The sequence below is a fragment of the Leptodactylus fuscus genome, chromosome 1 (assembly GCF_031893055.1).
Source record: "Leptodactylus fuscus isolate aLepFus1 chromosome 1, aLepFus1.hap2, whole genome shotgun sequence".
Taxonomy (NCBI): domain Eukaryota; kingdom Metazoa; phylum Chordata; class Amphibia; order Anura; family Leptodactylidae; genus Leptodactylus; species Leptodactylus fuscus.
In genome coordinates this window covers 169928640-169947498 of record NC_134265.1, presented here as the reverse complement: position 1 = coordinate 169947498, position 18859 = coordinate 169928640, and the positions used below count along the sequence as shown (strand labels likewise).

At 37.5% G+C, this 18859-nt stretch overlaps 1 protein-coding gene and 1 non-coding gene across 3 annotated transcripts; one reads left to right on the top strand and one right to left on the bottom strand.

The window, feature by feature from the left end:
- Positions 1-805: 805 nt before the first annotated feature.
- On the top strand, positions 806-912 carry LOC142190903 (U6 spliceosomal RNA). The gene has a single exon (XR_012714551.1). It is a non-coding gene; the product is annotated as a U6 spliceosomal RNA (small nuclear RNA).
- A 1335-nt stretch (positions 913-2247) lies between these two features.
- LOC142194556 (cyclin-dependent kinase inhibitor 2A-like) lies at positions 2248-16512 on the bottom strand. 2 transcript variants are annotated; one of them, XR_012715040.1, is made up of 3 exons: positions 16396-16512; positions 13876-14209; positions 2248-2379 (listed from the first exon to the last, which is right to left on the bottom strand). XR_012715040.1 is itself a non-coding variant. In XM_075263763.1 (2 exons), exons 1-2 carry the CDS (start codon positions 16510-16512, stop codon positions 13943-13945), a joined length of 384 nt encoding a protein of 127 aa, XP_075119864.1. In that variant the 3' UTR covers positions 13850-13942. The 2 variants fall into 2 exon arrangements, 1 of the variants encoding a protein (XP_075119864.1); XM_075263763.1 differs by lacking the exon at positions 2248-2379 and having other exon boundaries at positions 13850-14209.
- Positions 16513-18859: the final 2347 nt, after the last annotated feature.

Sequence of the window (18859 nt, the reverse complement as noted above, 5' to 3'; positions counted from 1 at the left end):
ATACTACTGCTGTTTATCCACCAATTTAATATGTATGTATGCAATAATCTATTAACTAGCTATCTCACATTCAGTTGAAGATTAAAGAGATGAATTTACAGCTAAACCACAGCATTAACGCCACATGGGGCTCCAGTCTTACGCTGGGTCCACACCTGCGTTCATGTCTCCGTTCTATGGTTGCATGGCAGAAGACGGAAACCATAGACCGGGTCCGGCCATGAGCGGCGGTGAGCGTTTTAGGCTCTCCGCCGCAAAACCGGATTTTTTAATCCGGACACAGAGTAGTGCATGTCCGACTCTGTGTCCGGATTATAAAACCCGGTTTCGCGGCGGAGAGCCTAAAACGCTCACTGCCGCTCACGGCCAGACACCTTTCTCACCCATTCAAATGAATGGGTGAGAAAGACTCCTGCAGGTTTCCGTCTCCTGCATCTGTTTTATTCAGGAAACGGAAACCTGCAATAAGGACAGATGAACGCTGATGTGAACGAGCCCTTACTTGTTTTTTTTTTTCTTGCAGAGAACCCACTGGACTGGAATGAGCAGCACTTCCTATATATACACCCTTGCTATAACAACATTTCGAAAGCAGCATCTCACTTTCATGAGTGCACATAGGGTACCATTCTGTCTAGAAGATGCTGTGAAAATCCTTTATGGTACTTGCACTCATGTAGGTTGCTAAAAACACTGCAACTGAAAAGCATCATTTTTTCTACAGCATTTTTCACAGAAAGTCGTCAGACTTCCTCTATAGAGTTTTTGCCCCTATTATATCTGCACAGAAAATACCAGTGTTTCCGTGCTCGCTTCGGCAGAACATATACTAAAATTGGAACGATACAGAGAAGATTAGCATGGCCCCTGCGCAAGGATGACATGCAAATTCGTGAAGCGTTCCATATTAAAAAAAAAAAAAAAAAAAAAAGAAAATACCAGTGTTTCCGTAACAATAATTGACATGCTGCAATTTCTAGAAATGCAAGCGTTTTTTAAATCACAGCTTTTCTGCTGCTAATTATTTTCTGCAGTGTGTGAATGGGATTACCAGGATGTCACGCATTTCTGCAATGTGGAGCCTGGCCTAAGGCTAAAGCCACATGTTGCAAAAACACAGCAGTACCAGGAAAGAGAATGAGATTTTGGCTAATCCATCTACGCTTTGCCAAAAAGACAACCACTGGAAAATTGCAGCATGTTAACTATACCTGCGGAAACACTTGCATTTTTCCTATAGGTTTATTAAAAGAAGAAAAGCCGCAGAGAAAAACTGAGCAAAACGCAATGAAAAACGTTGAGGAAAAAATGATTTTCTGCTGCATTTTTTTCCCGTGGCGTTTGAGGCTCCATTCACACAAAGTAATATGCCGCTCATTTAGACACGTAAACACGTGTCAGAGCGAGGCGCTTCAAAACAGATCCCATTGGCTTCAATGGGTGCCGGCTTACACGCGCTACACATCGAAATCAATGGGTTATAAAGCCTCTTATTGATTTCAATGTGTAGCGCGTGTAAGCCGGCACCCATTGAAATCAATGGGGTCTGTTTTGAAGTGCCTCGCTCTGACACGTGTTTACGTGTCTAAATGAGGGGCGCATTACTCCGTGGAAACTGAGCCTAACTGTGTATTGTGAGGCCTTAGCCTAAGGGTGAGGTTCTGGGCTCAAAGGCCAAAATCTGCATGGAGTTTGTACATCTTCCCTGTGTCTATATGTTATGCCTAAACTCTACAAGCAAATGTGCAATTTTTACATGGCCTTTGAAATCTTTTGAAGGGGCTTATTCACATGGCAATGTGTAACGGCCATTTGAAACCCATGAATCTCAATGGAATTATTCACATGGCCATATCTATGTCCATCAAAAATAGGGCATGTCCGGTTTTTTTTGCCGACCATGAAAAATGGCATGATATTTTTCACTTTTGTCTGAATAAGACCTAACACAATACAAATCATAGTTTAATACAAAATGTGTACATTAGTGATTGGTTCTGACTTGACAGCCTGTTTTTGCCTGAAAGTGAACCTGTCATGATGAAAATGCATAGTCTTTTAATGAATAAAATTGTGATGTAGTGAAAACATTGGCTCCATAGTCTCTTGCATTACATGCTTCTTTGTATCAGACAACATTCCCTTTAACTGTAAGTCAGTCACAATATGACTGGGTGCCAGGTCCATTGGTAGAAATCCGTCATTGTCTGGAATGTGAATATGAGCCTTCCCATTCATTAGTACCATAAGAGTCTCTAGATACCCATGACGTGCTGCATCATGAACAGGGAACCTTCCAGTCTCTGGATCTTTCATGTTGGGATCCGCAGAATAATCCAGCAAAAGTTGGGCCATCTTTGCATTGCTCATCATCATCACCTGCATTTTGGAAACATAATAAAGAGCCATTGTATAAATCCAAAAAAAATCCCAACTGTACCAGAGCAGTAAAGCAGCAGCTATCATTGATGTAAAGAGTTGGAAATGTTGGAGGTGGTAAAACATCCTCTTTTAGGACTGCTGAGTCAATTGTAAATATGCTTTATAGCCCCCTATTGTTCTATCCCTATTTACATAGACTGTAAAATGCTTTGCCTTAAGACCAGAGCCCCACATAGTGTATGCACCGCTATTTGGCCATGACAATTTGCAGTACCTGCATAGTGGATGGAATTCTGTCTAATCCCATCTACACATTGCAGAAAAATATCCGCATAGGAAATGCTGCGATTTAAAAAAACGTCACTTGTTTGTAAATCGCAGCATAAAGGCGCATTTACACAATGTAACGCTCCACTCATTTTGTCCATTTTACACGTGTAAAAATACACATGTAAAATGTAGTTAGCCATTGAGTTCAATGGCTTACATGCGTATTTTTGAGCGTGTATTTTTGAGTGTGTAATTTTGCATGCTCAAAATTACGCGCTCAAAAATACGCATTTAAGCCATTGAACTCAATGGCTAACTACATTTTAGGGTGCATTCACACTATGTATACGGCAGCTTATTCTGAACGTAAAACACGTTCAGAATAAGCGGCGTATAAAGCCGTTCCATTCATTTCTATGGGAGCCGGCATATGAGCGCTCCCCATTGAAATGAATGGGCTGCTTTTTTCACTACGAGCAGTCCCATTGAAATGAATGGGAAGTGCCCGCGTGTACGGCTAGCTCTGCTCATGCCGAGCCGTACACGCAGGCACTTCCCATTCACTTCAATGTTTGTGAATAAGTCCTTTTTATTCATATGCTAATGAGCTTCCAGCCAGCACAGGAAGTTCCCAGAAGCACTCGTCTCTCCTAGTATCTCCTATGTGTGTGCAAACAGGAAGCTAAGTCATCAGCAGCAGCAGAATCCCATAGGAAACAATAGCAGAGGAGTGCACGATGTATCGTGCACCAGTCTAATTAGCATATGGATAAAAACGGACTTATTCAGAAACCACTGAGGCAATCTACAAGACCACATACTATAGATAGGTGTGGAATAGACTTTCTAAAGGCTATGCAAGGATGTGATTAGTTAAAATGACTTTTCCCAATGATAGAGCCCCTTTAAAATAGTTGTCCAGTTTCAAAAAAATAAATATTATTTTTTAAATGAAAAGTTATGTAATTTTTACATTATACTTTCTATATCTGCTTGGTGTCATCACCAGCGCATAAAGATCAGTCCATGGTCATGTGATTTACAGTCCATGGCCACGTGAGGAACACAGGGGTGCACAGCTAGTTACAGTCACAGCACAGTAATCAGACATCTGTCTAGTAAGGAGCTGTGCACCTGTGTGCTCATCACATGACCATGGACTGTATATCACATGACCATGGACTGTATATCACATGACCATGGATGGATTTTTATCCACTGGAAGTAAACCAGCAATGACAAAAAGTAAGAGATATGAAAAACCAGGAGGAACTGATCCAGAAAGTATAGTGCAAAATTGTATAACTTTCTATCATACAAACAATAACACTTTTTTGCTGAAACTGGAATCTAATTCTGTGGTGTGATGTACATTAAAAAACAGACATCACACTCCCTTAGCCTTAGTCCAGTGTATACAGTTTAAGTGTCTGTTCACATGTGGTTTAGTAGATTTGTTGCATACATTGTAAAAACCATACACGATTCAGAAACCTCTTTAAGATTTTAGACTTTATTCAGATAACTGTGGATATAAAAAACTTTTTCAAGCTTTTTGGTGTGAGTTACAGTAAATTTGTCAGACTGAGGTGTCCCTGTCGCACTCTTCCCACTTTAAAAAAAAAAAAAAAAAAAAAAAAAAGAACAATGCGACACATTTTGACACATGAATGGAACATAAATCCCCCCCCCAATCCAGCCTTTACATAAACTGAATAGAAAAACTGCGACACTCCAGTCATATATATGAAAGCTGAAAAGATTTATTGACAATGCAGCATAATACAAGATGTATGCACTTCACTACATAATCCCTAAGATATAGCATTTCGGTTTGTACAACGTCTCGGCTTGTGTGAGCCTTTATCGTCATATCTGGGAGCTGAAAGCAAAGCATCTTTTCTGAAAGTGGGCAGAGTGTGACAGGGACCCCTCGGTCTGAGAAACTAATGCCAATAGTACAATGTAATAATCCTCTCAGTATTTGTAATCTACAGAGAGGAATAATACAATGGAACAATTTGTACATCTGTTGTGGTTTGGATCCAGTTGTAGTTCTGGCTTTATAAACACTGGTATACACCAAAATACTGCCAGGTCTGAAAGATAGGCTTTCCTGTTGAAACCGATTTTTTTTGTTATTTGTTTTTTAATGCATGTGAAAATCGCTGCACAATTTTTGAACTTATGTTTTCGTTTTTACTCATAAATTTTATGCATAAATTTGCACCATAAAATTGGTGAATATTGTATGACTTTTAGTTGTTTATTATACTGTTTGCCCCACCCCATACTGCATTATCATTTCTGTGACAAAAAATGATTTCTTACTCCGATTGCTTTACGTCCTGTTCACATGTTCCTGATTTTATATGCACGTGTTGTGTCTTTTTGCTGGGTTATTTGTAATCGTGAAGAAAATGCTGCATTTTGCCAGATGTAAAAGAAAAAAAAAGGCACAAAGGCACTGAATCTGCCAGGCATCGGGAACATGTGAACACACTCTAAAACAAAACGCAGAAACTTCCTTAGCTTGAAAGCGTTTTTTTTTTTTTTTTTTAAATTTAAATAGTATTGCAGGCACCATCCTGTTATAGGAGGTAAAGACCCCATACACACAACAGTGAGGGCTTTTGGGGGGCTGATGCGTCCGTTTTACTGATGTTAAAACCAGATGAGTGGGTTGGGTCAGTAAAAGGAACAAAGACATTAATCTGTTTTGTTTTTTCATCACTTAAAATCTGATGCAAATTGTATGTGAAAAACTTTTACACGGCCAGAAAATGGATAAAAAAATATGGGACACACAGATGGGAAAACGGAAATTAAAAATGAGTTTCGTTTGTTTTACTATCTTCATGCACATTAGGAAATCAATTTTCCAAATAAACTGCAACACATATGATAAAATAAAAAATGAGGTGCTATATATATATATATATATATATATATATATATATATATATATATATATATATATATATATGTGTGTGTGTGTGTATACATATATATGTCTATATATGTTTATGTGTATATATGTATATATATGCATATGTATATATATGCATATGTAAATATATATATATATATATATATATATATATATATATATATATATGTTTGTATATACAGATTTATATTTATTATTGTTATTATTTTAATATCTGGAAATATCCGGTAAAAATATTTTAACCAGTAAAAAACGTGCTGAATTTTTTTTCTTAATTGTAACAAAAATAAAACGAAACAAGAAAAAAAATACATGATAAAGCCTAAGATAATAGACAGATAACATATGAACACACCTGGATGCTTTTTAGTTTTTATGGAGATTCACAGTATATCTGATAGAGTGCATCAGTGTATATCATGTTACAGGACGTTCATAAAAGCAAGCATCTATTGGGATTACTACTAATTACTAATAATCTGTCCTTATTCACACCTACAGAGTACCTCAACAGGTTTGAGAGTGTGCAGAACATTGAACCCGACTGAGGTGTAACATGGAGCAGTGGTTTTATATGGATTGATTTATACATACAATTGGGGTGTAGGTATGCTCACCATGATGTGGTATACAGAAAATAATGGCCTAACATACCCACCTATCTGTACCAGCTGACTGAACAATTATAGGTCATAACATGTATCACTGTACAATCCCATGTATAGAAAGAATATTATAATATAATGATAATATAAATAAAAAACGGCAAATGTGAACCTGGCACAACGACTCAGTAGCTCTGAGGCACGTACCATAGTTATGAGAAACTGTATCTGTGAGGAAATTTGTTACAAGTTATTGTCTGAGTGCATATACCCAATGCTTAGGTGACATGTGTATACGATAGATAGATAAATAGATAGATAGATAGATAGATAGATAGATAGATAGATAGATAGATAGATGATAGATAGATTAGATAGATGATAGATAGATGCTATGTATAATAGATAGATAGATAGATAGATAGATAGATAGACGGATAGATAGATAGATAGATAGATAGATAGATTATAGATAGGTGCTATGTATAATAGATAGATAGATTAGATAGATAGATAGATAGATAGATAGATAGATAGATAGATAGATGCTATGTATAATAGATAGATAATAGATAAATGGATAGACAGATGATTGATAGATAGATAGATAGATAAGAGATAGATAAATGAGATAGAGGATAGATAGATAGATAGATAGATTATAGATAGGTGCTATGTATAATAGATAGATAGATTAGATAGATAGATAGATAGATAGATAGATAGATAGATAGATAGATAGATGCTATGTATAATAGATAGATAATAGATAAATGGATAGACAGATGATAGATAGATAGATAGATAGATAGATAGATAGATAATAGATAAATGCTATGTATGATAGATAGATGATAGATAGATCGATAGATAGATAGATAGATAGATGATTGATAGATAGATAGATGCTATGTATAATAGATAGATAGATAAATGGATAGATAGATGATAGATAGATAGATAGATAGATAGATAGATAGATAGATAGATAGATGCTATGTATGATAGATAGATAGATAGATAGATAGATAGATAGATAGATGATAGATAGATAGATAGATAGATAGATAAATGATGGATGGATAGATAGATAGATAGATAGATAGATAGAAGATAGATAAATTAGATAGAAGATAGATAGATAGATAGATGATAGATAGATGCTATGTATAATAGATAGATAGATAAATGGATGGATAGATAGATAGATAGATGATAGATAGATCGATAGATTGCAATACACTGCATATGCATTCCCAGTTGTAGATCTAGATATCCATCGTGCATTTATATACCATTTACTAACCGTCTACTTACTATTCTATCTTTATATCTCAGTTCACCCAGATCTATGATGAGAGATACTAATACATAACCTTGTCTCCTAGTGCACTAGTATGTACATATAATATCCAGCAGGACATGGACAGTGTAGTGTACGAATGTCCTGCGATACTTGGAGAACTCTGCCTGTCACTAGCTGGACATGATACTGCAGGACATCACATGTGATTTGTGCCCAGAAGTAATGGATCCCGAGCCTGTACCTGAATGGCCGTCCTTCCGCTCGAGTTCACTGCATTGGGGTCAGTACCGTCTTGGAGGAGTCTCCTCACCTGCTCCAGGTCCCCCATGGCTGCGGCCTTAGACAGGGCATCCACACAGTCCGACATGACTTCACTGACTGAGGGAGGAGACACGGCGGGGCACGTGACACCGAGGCCTCTCCTCTCTTCTCCTATTCTGTTCGTTTCCCTTTATGTACGAAAATATTCTGTTCTTTCTTTCGTCTTCCTCATACGCCTACAGTATTCCTCTACCTGCGACTCTCCAGGAGGCAGAAACTACAACTCCCAGCATGTCCGGTCAGCCTGCGGCTGTCAGAGCAAGATAGGTGTAGTAGTATCTATCTATCTATCTATCTATCTATCTATCTATCTATCTATCTATCTATCTATCTATCTATCTATCTATCATATATACCATCTATCTATCTATATATTTATCTATCTATCTATCTATCTATCTATCTATCTATCCTATATACCATCTATCTATCTATTTATCTATCTATCTATCTATCTATCTATCTATCTATCATCTGTCTATCTTCTATCTATCTATCTATCTATCTATCTATCTATCTATCTATCTATCTATTATCTATCTATCTATAGTATATTTATCTTCTATCTATTTATCTATTATCTATCTATCTATCTATCTCCTATCTATCTATCTATCTATCTATCTATCTATCTATTATCTATCTATAATATATTTATCTTCTATTTATCTATTATCTATCTATCTATCTATCTATCTATCTATCTATCTGTCTCCTATCTATCTATCTATCTATCTATCTATCTGTCTCCTATCTATCTATCTATCTATCTATCTATCTATCTATCTATCTATCTCTCTATCCATCTAGTACTAAAATGTCATACAAGGATATACAAAGCTACACTAGCGGTATTTGTTACAATTTTTGATGTGTTGTGTTACAAAACACTATTTCAGGCGCTGCGGTCAGTGAGTCATTGTCGGGATAATGTTGTAGTGCTGAATAGGATGTTATACCACTGCTTATCGTTCAGGATCTGCTGTCCCAGTACTTTACATTTCAATTAATATTTATTATTTGTATGATTATGTATACTATAATACATATACAGGTATATATCTATATTACATATTATGCTTGTATATTATATTTACAGGTATATATGTACATCATATATATATATATTTATATACTTGTATGTTATAATATACATACAGGTATATATGTATATTATATATTATACTTGTATATTATGTAGGGTATAGATACTTGTGTCTTATAATGTCATTTTGTATAAAAACAAAAAAAACTTTGCAAGTCTTCAGTAGGTGATACCTTTTTTAATGGCTAACTCATAATGATGACAGAATATGACGTTTCGAAGCTTTCCTCTGAGCTTCTTCTTCAGGTTATATCTGAAGAAGAAGCTCAGAGGAAAGCTTCGAAACGTCATATTCTGTCATCATTATGAGTTAGCCATTAAAAAAGGTATCACCTACTGAAGACTTGCAAAGTTTTTTTTGTTTTTTATATTTTATAACCACTGGCTAACACGGTACCAAAACAAACAATGTCATTTTGGTGATATAATTTGTATTTCTTAAATAAGGAAGGAAAACTAAACTGGGAAGTGCATGTATAGTATCACAGAGGCAAAAGCTGTGTTATATAGGGCACATCACATCCTATAAAGGGCACATATACTGCTCTTAGAGGGAGTCTGTCACCAGGATGAAGCATATTAAACTAGTCTGATAGGTCAGGCTTAGGCTAGGTTCACACTAGCATTGTGGTCTCCATATGACTTTGCTCTCCACCAATTTGCATAGGGTTGTGAACCTTTTCCTCATGTAATTTGTGCCTCTGTTGGAGAAATCTTCATTTACTTGACAATATGCAAATGTGCAGACAGGATCACTGAACACAGCTGGGTTGCCCTACTTCCCCTCCTTCCTCCTCCTTACTGACTGATTCAATAATTGTAGAGCAGGTTCTATCCTGCTCTGTGAAATCATATTGGCACACGGTACCCCCCCCCCCCCCCTTCACACACACACACACACACACACACACACACACACACACCCACATACAAACAGAAATGAGTGAATCATGAAATGCACTGGGATAACACAGCTGGCATCCCAGCACCTCCTATTAAAAATCATCATTGGCTTGGCCTTGTGTACATCTTCCTACTGCAACAATTAAGGCTGTGTTCACATTTTCATTGGAGGCTCTGGCAGGAGCTTCTGTCAGTATCCTCTGCTGGGGTCCCATAATAAAATAGGACCGAAGATAACCCCAGTTAGAAATGACTTGGAGTCTATTGTCTATTTCTCATAGGTTAGTTCACAAATACTGTATTATTATAGTAGTACTCATTACTTATCAATGCAATAAAAGAGGATGTGCTCTTGTTCTGGAGAGAACCATTTTCTCGGATGGGCCAAAGGGACTCTCAGATCAACACCGGCTTCCTTTGAAAATACCCAATAAAATATAGTGGTATTTTGTCTAGCAAAATGCTGGTCATATACCAGTCTCCTGACAGAAACCCAATGGACCCCAAAGTAGTCAATTGCCAGATCCGCTTCTGTATTTTTGTCCTTCTGCTCTTAAAGCAAAGGAAAATAAAAATATTTATCGGAGATGTCTAAGGTATACCAAACCAATAATGCCAGGCTCCTAATGTAGTGATAAAAGATAATATAGAGAACTAGGTGGACATGAAATAACAATGGCGTGGTCTACATCTAACTCAATATTTGTGAGTGTCATGTCCGTATGGCTTTATTCACTCTAGCTAGGCTTTCCTTCATCCAGGACAAGGGCTCAGTTCACTTCCCTTATTCTGTACCATTGACTTCAGTGGTATCTGAGTTCCAGTTCTAGTGCCCTGCCACTATACAGGACACAGAGCCGTCTGCCTCCGTACCCTGTATTTTATATGGACTGGCTGCTGCCCCTCTACTGATCAGATGTATATGAGCAGGTCATACATGAAAGAGATTCCTGGGCAACCCCTTTAAGGCTGATGCCGCACACTTTCTTTGGTCGTTGCAGTTGTTAGTGTGGTTTTTGAGCCAAATGCAGGAGTGGATTAGCAGAAGGAAGAAGTGTGTGCGCTTCATTCATATTTTCCATTCTACTTGTACGTCCACCTGAGTTTGGCTCAAAAAACCACAGCAAAATCTGCAACAAAAACACAGCCTTTCAGCAATATGAGGCTTCAGCCAGAGAAAAAGTTTCACTAATCCTATTTCCTTTCCATTTTTTTAAGAGGAGATGGATTCTACTGGATTCACATGTATGACTTGTGTCTGCCCAGTTGTTCTATGCTGAATATGTTTTGTGCCCTTTGTGCAGCAGTCCTGCATCAAACATCACAACTAATGTGCCAGATATAAGGCCATAGATATAATTGGGATCAGGTCTGGTATAATGTTTCTCTGGCGTTTTACTACTTTGCTGGAGTGGAAAAATTGTCTGGATAAATGGAAATGAGCACTAAACTATACTGTGTCTAATGCCAATATACAGATTACATTTATGGCTGCCTGTATCTACTCCCATTACAGAAACATATCCTGGAGACATTTATGTGGGTGTGCTTCGGAAAAGCAAAGGTGTGGACTGGCAAAGGCTATGGATACTGTGCACAGGTGTGTATTGTACAAGGATATGGCTACTGTGCACAGGTGTGTAGTGTACAAGAATATGGATACTGTGCACAGGTGTGTATTGTACAAGGATATGGATACTGTGCACAGGTGTGTATTGTACAAGGATATGGCTACTGTGCACAGGTGTGTATTGTACAAGGATATGGCTACTGTGCACAGGTGTGTAGTGTACAAGGATATGGCTACTGTGCACAGGTGTGTAGTGTACAAGGCTATGGATACTGTGCACAGATGTGTAGTGTACAAGGATATGGATACTGTGCACAGGTGTGTATTGTACAAGGATATGGCTACTGTGCACAGGTGTGTATTGTACAAGGATATGGCTACTGTGCACAGGTGTGTAGTGTACAAGGATATGGCTACTGTGCACAGGTGTGTAGTGTACAAGGATATGGCTACTGTGCACAGGTGTGTATTGTACAAGGATATGGCTACTGTGCACAGGTGTGTAGTGTACAAGGATATGGCTACTGTGCACAGGTGTGTAGTGTACAAGGATATGGCTACTGTGCACAAGTGTGTATTGTACAAGGATATGGCTACTGTGCACAGGTGTGTAGTGTACAAGGATATGGCTACTGTGCACAGGTGTGTAGTGTACAAGGCTATGGATACTGTGCACAGATGTGTAGTGTACAAGGATATGGATACTGTGCACAGGTGTGTATTGTACAAGGATATGGCTACTGTGCACAGGTGTGTATTGTACAAGGATATGGCTACTGTTCACAGGTGTGTAGTGTACAAGGATATGGCTACTGTGCACAGGTGTGTAGTGTACAAGGCTATGGATACTGTGCACAGATGTGTAGTGTACAAGGCTATGGATACTGCGCAGCATTTCTTCATTGGTATGCATACTAGATATTCAGTATATTTCTGAATCACACTCATGATGTGAACAACCTTTTTATTTTTTTTAAGTTTTGTGTTGATTTTTTTTTTATTTTTTTTTTTTTTATTTTATTTCTCACATAGTTCATATACAAGCATTTATGTCTAAAATGGATCTCATATGAAGGTACATATATTTCCATAACCCTTTTTATTGTCCATTAAGGATACTTTGTACATTATAAGATTCAGATGGGGCAAGCTGTTTATTGGCATCAGCCACTCTGTATTGGGCTACAAACATAACACAAGCATGTGTGCATAGCTGACAATGGCACTTGTAAAGGTGGCATACATATTGGATTTGAGTCAGGAGTTCTCTTTGTGTCTTGTGTCATTTCTCAAGGTGTTCTTGTGTGCATATTTTGGGCAAAAATGCTGTGATCAGATATTTCAATTCCTCAAGATGTTTACCGATAAATTGTTAGAAAATCACCACCCCTAGATCATGCTACCATGCCCCAAACTTAAAACTGCAAAAAAAGGTCAATAAATGCCAAAATAAATAAAATAATAATAATAATAATAATAATAATAATAATAATAATTAATTAATTATTATTATTACTATTATTATTTCTTGTGTATTTCCCTACAGACATTATTAAAGAATTTTTCTGGGAAAAAAACACGTATTTTTTTTTTTTTTTAATTGGTGTGTAAAGTCACCATTATCCGGGCCCTTTTGAGCAAGGAATATGATCCATATGTCTGCTGTATTTCCTTGCCCGATTCCGAGCTACCGCAGCTCATATCCTGGCTGGATTCACACATACACTTCATATGCTAGTTTTTAAAGAACGAAAACGTATGTGTATGTGGACTTGATATTTCACTGAAATAACATGTGGTTGCAAGAAACACATATTTTTTATAAATAATATACGATATCACATTACATTCATATCAGCAAATGAAGCTTTTTTTTTTTTTTTACTAAATTTTAAGCAGACGAAATAAGAATAAAAGAAGAAAGAAATGTCATGACAGAAAACTACAATTCACTTCTTAGGAGAAGAATCCGATACGTAAAGCTACAGTAAAAATACAGGATATGCTGCACTATACTGTATACTGTATATTTCTCGGCCGATGCCTTGTAGTGTACAGTAAGTATATAGAAGAGTGCTCAGGAGGTAACTGGTTACATATACACATTCCTAGTCAATAAGTATCATTGGATCATATAACAATCATAATTATTTTTGTTATTTCTATTAACTATAACAATTATTATTATTGTTATTCAATAATAAAAACCATTGACAAATATTTTTGTTATATTATTATTATTATAATTTGTTATTGTTATTGTTATTATTATTATTATATTATTTTTATTTATTATTATTGTTATACTGTTATTATTAACTGTCATTATTATTATTATTTTATTAGCATTATTATTATGGAACATCAGCCCTTAACCCTTTTATAGGCATGGTGAAATAGATACCAGACTCCCCCCTCCCTTCTCCGATTTAGGCTGAATTGGTGTAGAAATCACTGCCTTACCTTTAGGTAATAACCAGATGAGGTCAGCACAGAGGATATTTCATGTAGATATGAGAGGTAAGTGGAGCTAGTTTACAGTCGGCCTGACAATTCGTAGTGTTCTTAGTTTTTGCAGAACTGATGGGGATGCTAAGTCTATAGGACGCCGGCCAAACCTGTCTTGAGGACCGTCCACACTTGCCCCTCCATTCAGCAGTACCACAAGTGTCTCCACAAAACCTTCACGGATGGCATCATGAGCGGGGCAGGTGCCTGTAGTCGGGTCGGGGACTGTAGGGTCGGCTCCATATTCAATAAGCATCTGAGCTAGGTGCGGACTGCCCATCATCATCACCTGGAAGGGTCAATGTGAAAGGAAGGAATCAGATCTACAGGAATTATCAGATCATACACTCAAGTGATAGCTCATGTAATATATATATTTATATCTGCATGCTGATGCTACCAGAGATGGCTGGGAGAGGCCGATATGTGTCAGGACTTGTGTAATGTCTGTAACATGCTATCTGTGGAGGTAGCTCAGTCTCTCATAGCTATTAATACACTGGATCCTGGTACGACTAAACTTCTATTACATGGACAGAAAGGAAGAATTTTACCTGATTTCAATATAATAATATAATATAATGGTATCTAGTCCTGAGGTAAATGTAGCTGAAAAGCAATAATACAACCTGATCACAACCGAGTAAATCCATATGCTTATAGTATTAATATTAGTAATGTAATTAAAGATGCATAATGGTAATGATAACATCAGCGATAAAGGATATTACTACTACAACTTGTGTATAAGGCAACTAACGTGGGATTATACATGCTAGAAACAGAACTATAGCCGATAATAACAAGGGAATGAAAGCAGTGTTTGTATTGCTGGTATACTTATATTATTGCATATTTAAATTTTACATAGTTACAGTGCACACATACATATTCATATATATTCCACAAAAAGCTTTTAACCCAATATTTAGCGTTATAGCTTATACAATGCTCTGTGTGTATAGATAAATAGATAGAGATAATATTATAATTATAACAATGTAGATAATGTCTATCTATCTATCTATCTATCTATCTATCTATCTATCTATCTATCTATCTATCTATCTATCTATCTATCTATCTATCTATCTATCTATCTATCTATAGGGTGGATTGTGTAATGACTGTCCAGGCGTACGTGCAAGCTGCAAGTCTCAAGGATCTCAAGGATTTACAAAGTGAAAATAGCAAAATGAAATGGGTTTATTACAATCATATAGTTACATCTTTTAATTTTTCACTTATATACTTTCTGTAATAATTCAATACCTACCATATTTTACCTCCCAGTCTGCATATATTGATAAATATATATGTCTGTGTGTTTGTGCGTTATATATTATGCACATCTGTATATTCATATAGTATAAGTGAGTTAGTATCATCAGACATATATAGTGTTTCCTACAGTCTTGATAGAGAACGCAGGCACCGCCCTTGTTACAGACCAGTAAATAACATGACAATTTGGGTTCTATTGAGCGCCCCCTGCTGGCCTTAATCGATCATCGGGGAACTCCAAGCCTCACGTATCGTATTCTTCGTCTTCAGTGGGCAAATAAGAAGCTCGTTCTGTGCTTTCTCGGAAATAATACCAGCTGGATAGCTATAACATCCTGGGGGCAGCAACCTGGCTATGCCAGTATTGCCCGAGAGAAAGCATAATGGCGTAATGGAAGAAGCTGCTATTGCTCAGATAACTAGGATGACTGAGACGGACACGAAGGTAAGGCTGGGGTCTTATATGAAAACATTCAAGGGTCAGCTGTTTTTTTTTTATATTCTACCCTTTTCTGCTGTATATATATATATATATATATATATATATATATATATATATATATATATATATATATATTCTTAGATTGCATCAAAATGCAATCAAAATTGCGTCTATCTATCTATCTAGTAGAAAAAAATGCAGAAGCAGCACAGCATACAAACCGGGTGCAAAGCCAAACTGGAAGGTGGCTAATCTTCAACTTTATATAGGAAATGGAAAAAATGGCAGCACTCCAATATTTAGATCTACCTATCTATCTCTATCGATCTCCTTTCTATATATTATATAAAGTACACCTTTGAGTTACACAAACTATTCATATATAGGTGGATAGTATTAAATTTAAACATACATTTTGTCAGCTATTTCATTTATATGTATTGCATCTATCTGTCTATCTATCATCTATTGTACATAACATCTATCTATCTATCTATCTATCTATCTATCTATCTATCACATACATTTTATTTGTCAGCTATTTCATTTATATGTATTGTGTGGAGTACTCATATATATTAGACAACCCCATGAGTAGCATTCATTTAAAAGATCTATCTATCTATCTATCTATCTATCTATCTATCTATCTATCTATCTATCTATCTATCTATCTATCTATGTTATACTCTGTGAAATCCCCTTATCGCTAATCACTATTTAGTAAAGGACATTTTTGCATCCCTTACCTGGATGGGTGTTCTTCCATGAGAGTTCCTGGTGTTAGGATTGACCCCACTTTGGAGTAATTCTTTCACTAGCTGTATATTTCCCTGGGCTGCTGCCATAGTCAGCTCCTCAGCCATTGTGTCTTTAGTTGGTAAATTGATAGTACATCACTTGTTTTAGCGCCCTCTGCTGTCCTAGTAGGACCTCTCATCAAGTGGCTCCCAGCCTCACACCTGGTAGGGGTATACAGTATAGTCTCTGCTGCAGTCAACCAGTATCTCCTGCATGTGCTGCTTGCTGCTGCTATCTACTGGGAAAGCACCAGCTGACCTGCTATTTATTTGGCACACACCCTCCTGAGTGACAACACTGTTATGTCATCATATGATACAGAAACTGAAATCCTGGTGATAGGGACTGTCTGTCAGGTGCTGCAGCTGTTGTGTTTGCTATATACAGTACAAAGGGCAGGGAAAACACGTCATGTGGAGACATCTCTTGAGTTCTATTCTTTTCTATTGGATGAATATAATACATTAGTTTTCTATTATCTGATGTCAAAATGAAAAGTAAAATCTGGTGGATTCATCTTTATGTACCGTATTTTTCGGACTATAAGACGCACTTTTTTTCCTCCAAATATGGGAGGAAAATGTAGGTGCGTCTTATAGTCCGAATGTAGTGCTAGGAATGAGCGGAGCTAGAATGTAGTGGGCGGGAATGTAGTGGGCGGGGCAAGCACAGCGCCAGTTTAGTTCCGTCAGTTAGAAGGAAAGCAGGTATGTAACGGTAATTGTCTGCGAGTGGTACCGAATCCTGCAGAGCGTTTGCCATAGCTAACAGGTCTCCGCTGTACATGAGACCCGATAGCTATGGCAATCTCTCTGTGAGAGATAATGTCTCACAGAGAGCTAAAAAAGTGCCCATGATACCTGTACTAAGATGTCGGGTCTAAAAGATGGCCGGCGCTCCTGCAGAGCGGTTACCATAGCTAGCGTGTCTCCGCTGTACAGGAGACCCGGTGGCTATTGCAATCTCTCTGTAAGAGCGGCCAGAAACTTTTACCTGTAATGTTGCAGGCCAGCTCCCGCAGAGCCGACCTGTTCCTGTGCCACGCGGCTCTGAAACTCAGGAACAGGTCGGCTCTGCGGGAGCTGGCCTGCAACATTACAGGTAAAAGTTTCTGGCCGCTCTTACAGAGAGATTGCAATAGCCACCGGGTCTCCTGTACAGCGGAGACACGCTAGCTATGGTAACCGCTCTGCAGGAGCGCCGGCCATCTTTTAGACCCGACATCTTAGTACAGGTATCATGGGCACTTTTTTAGCTCTCTGTGGGACATTATCTCTCACAGAGAGATTGCCATAGCTATCGGGTCTCATGTACAGCGGAGACCTGTTAGTTATGGCAAACGCTCTGCAGGAAGGGCCTTCATAGTACGGTCATATAGTGAGCCTCTCCCATAGACTGCAATACAGTTGTATTGCAGTCTATGGGACTTGCAATCAAATGATTGCAGGTTCAAACCCCCTAGGTGGGTGAAAATAAAATATTAAAAAATTTTTTTTTATAGCTATGAAAAAAAATATATAAAAAAAAAATTCAAATCACCCCCATATCCCTAGAATACATATAAAACAAAAACATTACTGTGAAACACAAACACATTAGGAATCCCTGTGTCCAAAAACCCCTGATCTACAAACTTATGAAAATAATTTCCTCGTATGGTGACTGCTGTAGCAGAGGAAAAATTGGTACTATTCCGTTATCGGGCCAGCAGAGCTGTTCAGCACCAGCATCGGGACATGCTGAACTGCTGACTGCTGGCCCGATGCTGGCTGGCACTGGAGCTGTGTAAAGGAGCAGCGGATCACATGGTTCCCTGATGATTAGAAGAGTTTCCATACTTAAAGCTTAAAGTCCCTAATGGTTGTTAATGCTGCTGTTGAGTTCTGTTTACATTGGTGAAATAATATGTTCTGTTATTAAATATTTTACAAATTTTTTGCTTCAAATTTTTTTTTCCTATTTTGCTCCTCTAAAACCTTAGTGCGTCTTATGGTCCGGTGCGTCTTATAGTCCAAAAAATACGGTAATTGATTTTGTTTTCCTTACTTCTCAGCAATATCTATATGGCAAATTTGTGTTCCTAATATGAGTTCGTATTAGCCTTTAAATGTAAGCGCTGTGTCCTTTATTCATGGAGACATCTTATTAGTTACCTTTCTCTCAGGTGAACAATAGATTCTCATAGGCCAGTTAGCATAACAATCTATAGTGCTCTGATCATTAGACCTGCAGTGAGTCATCTAGTTGCAAAGAGGCAGCGGGGGCCCAAACTAGCCTAATATTCAGAGCTTTACTATTACGTCACTTTCATGTCTTTGTACATGAGGCTATTAGTGACACAGTTTGGAAAGGAAAAGTTAGTTATTCCCCAGTGCTTAGTAGCTGTACGTCACTTGCTTATGGTCGCTCAGA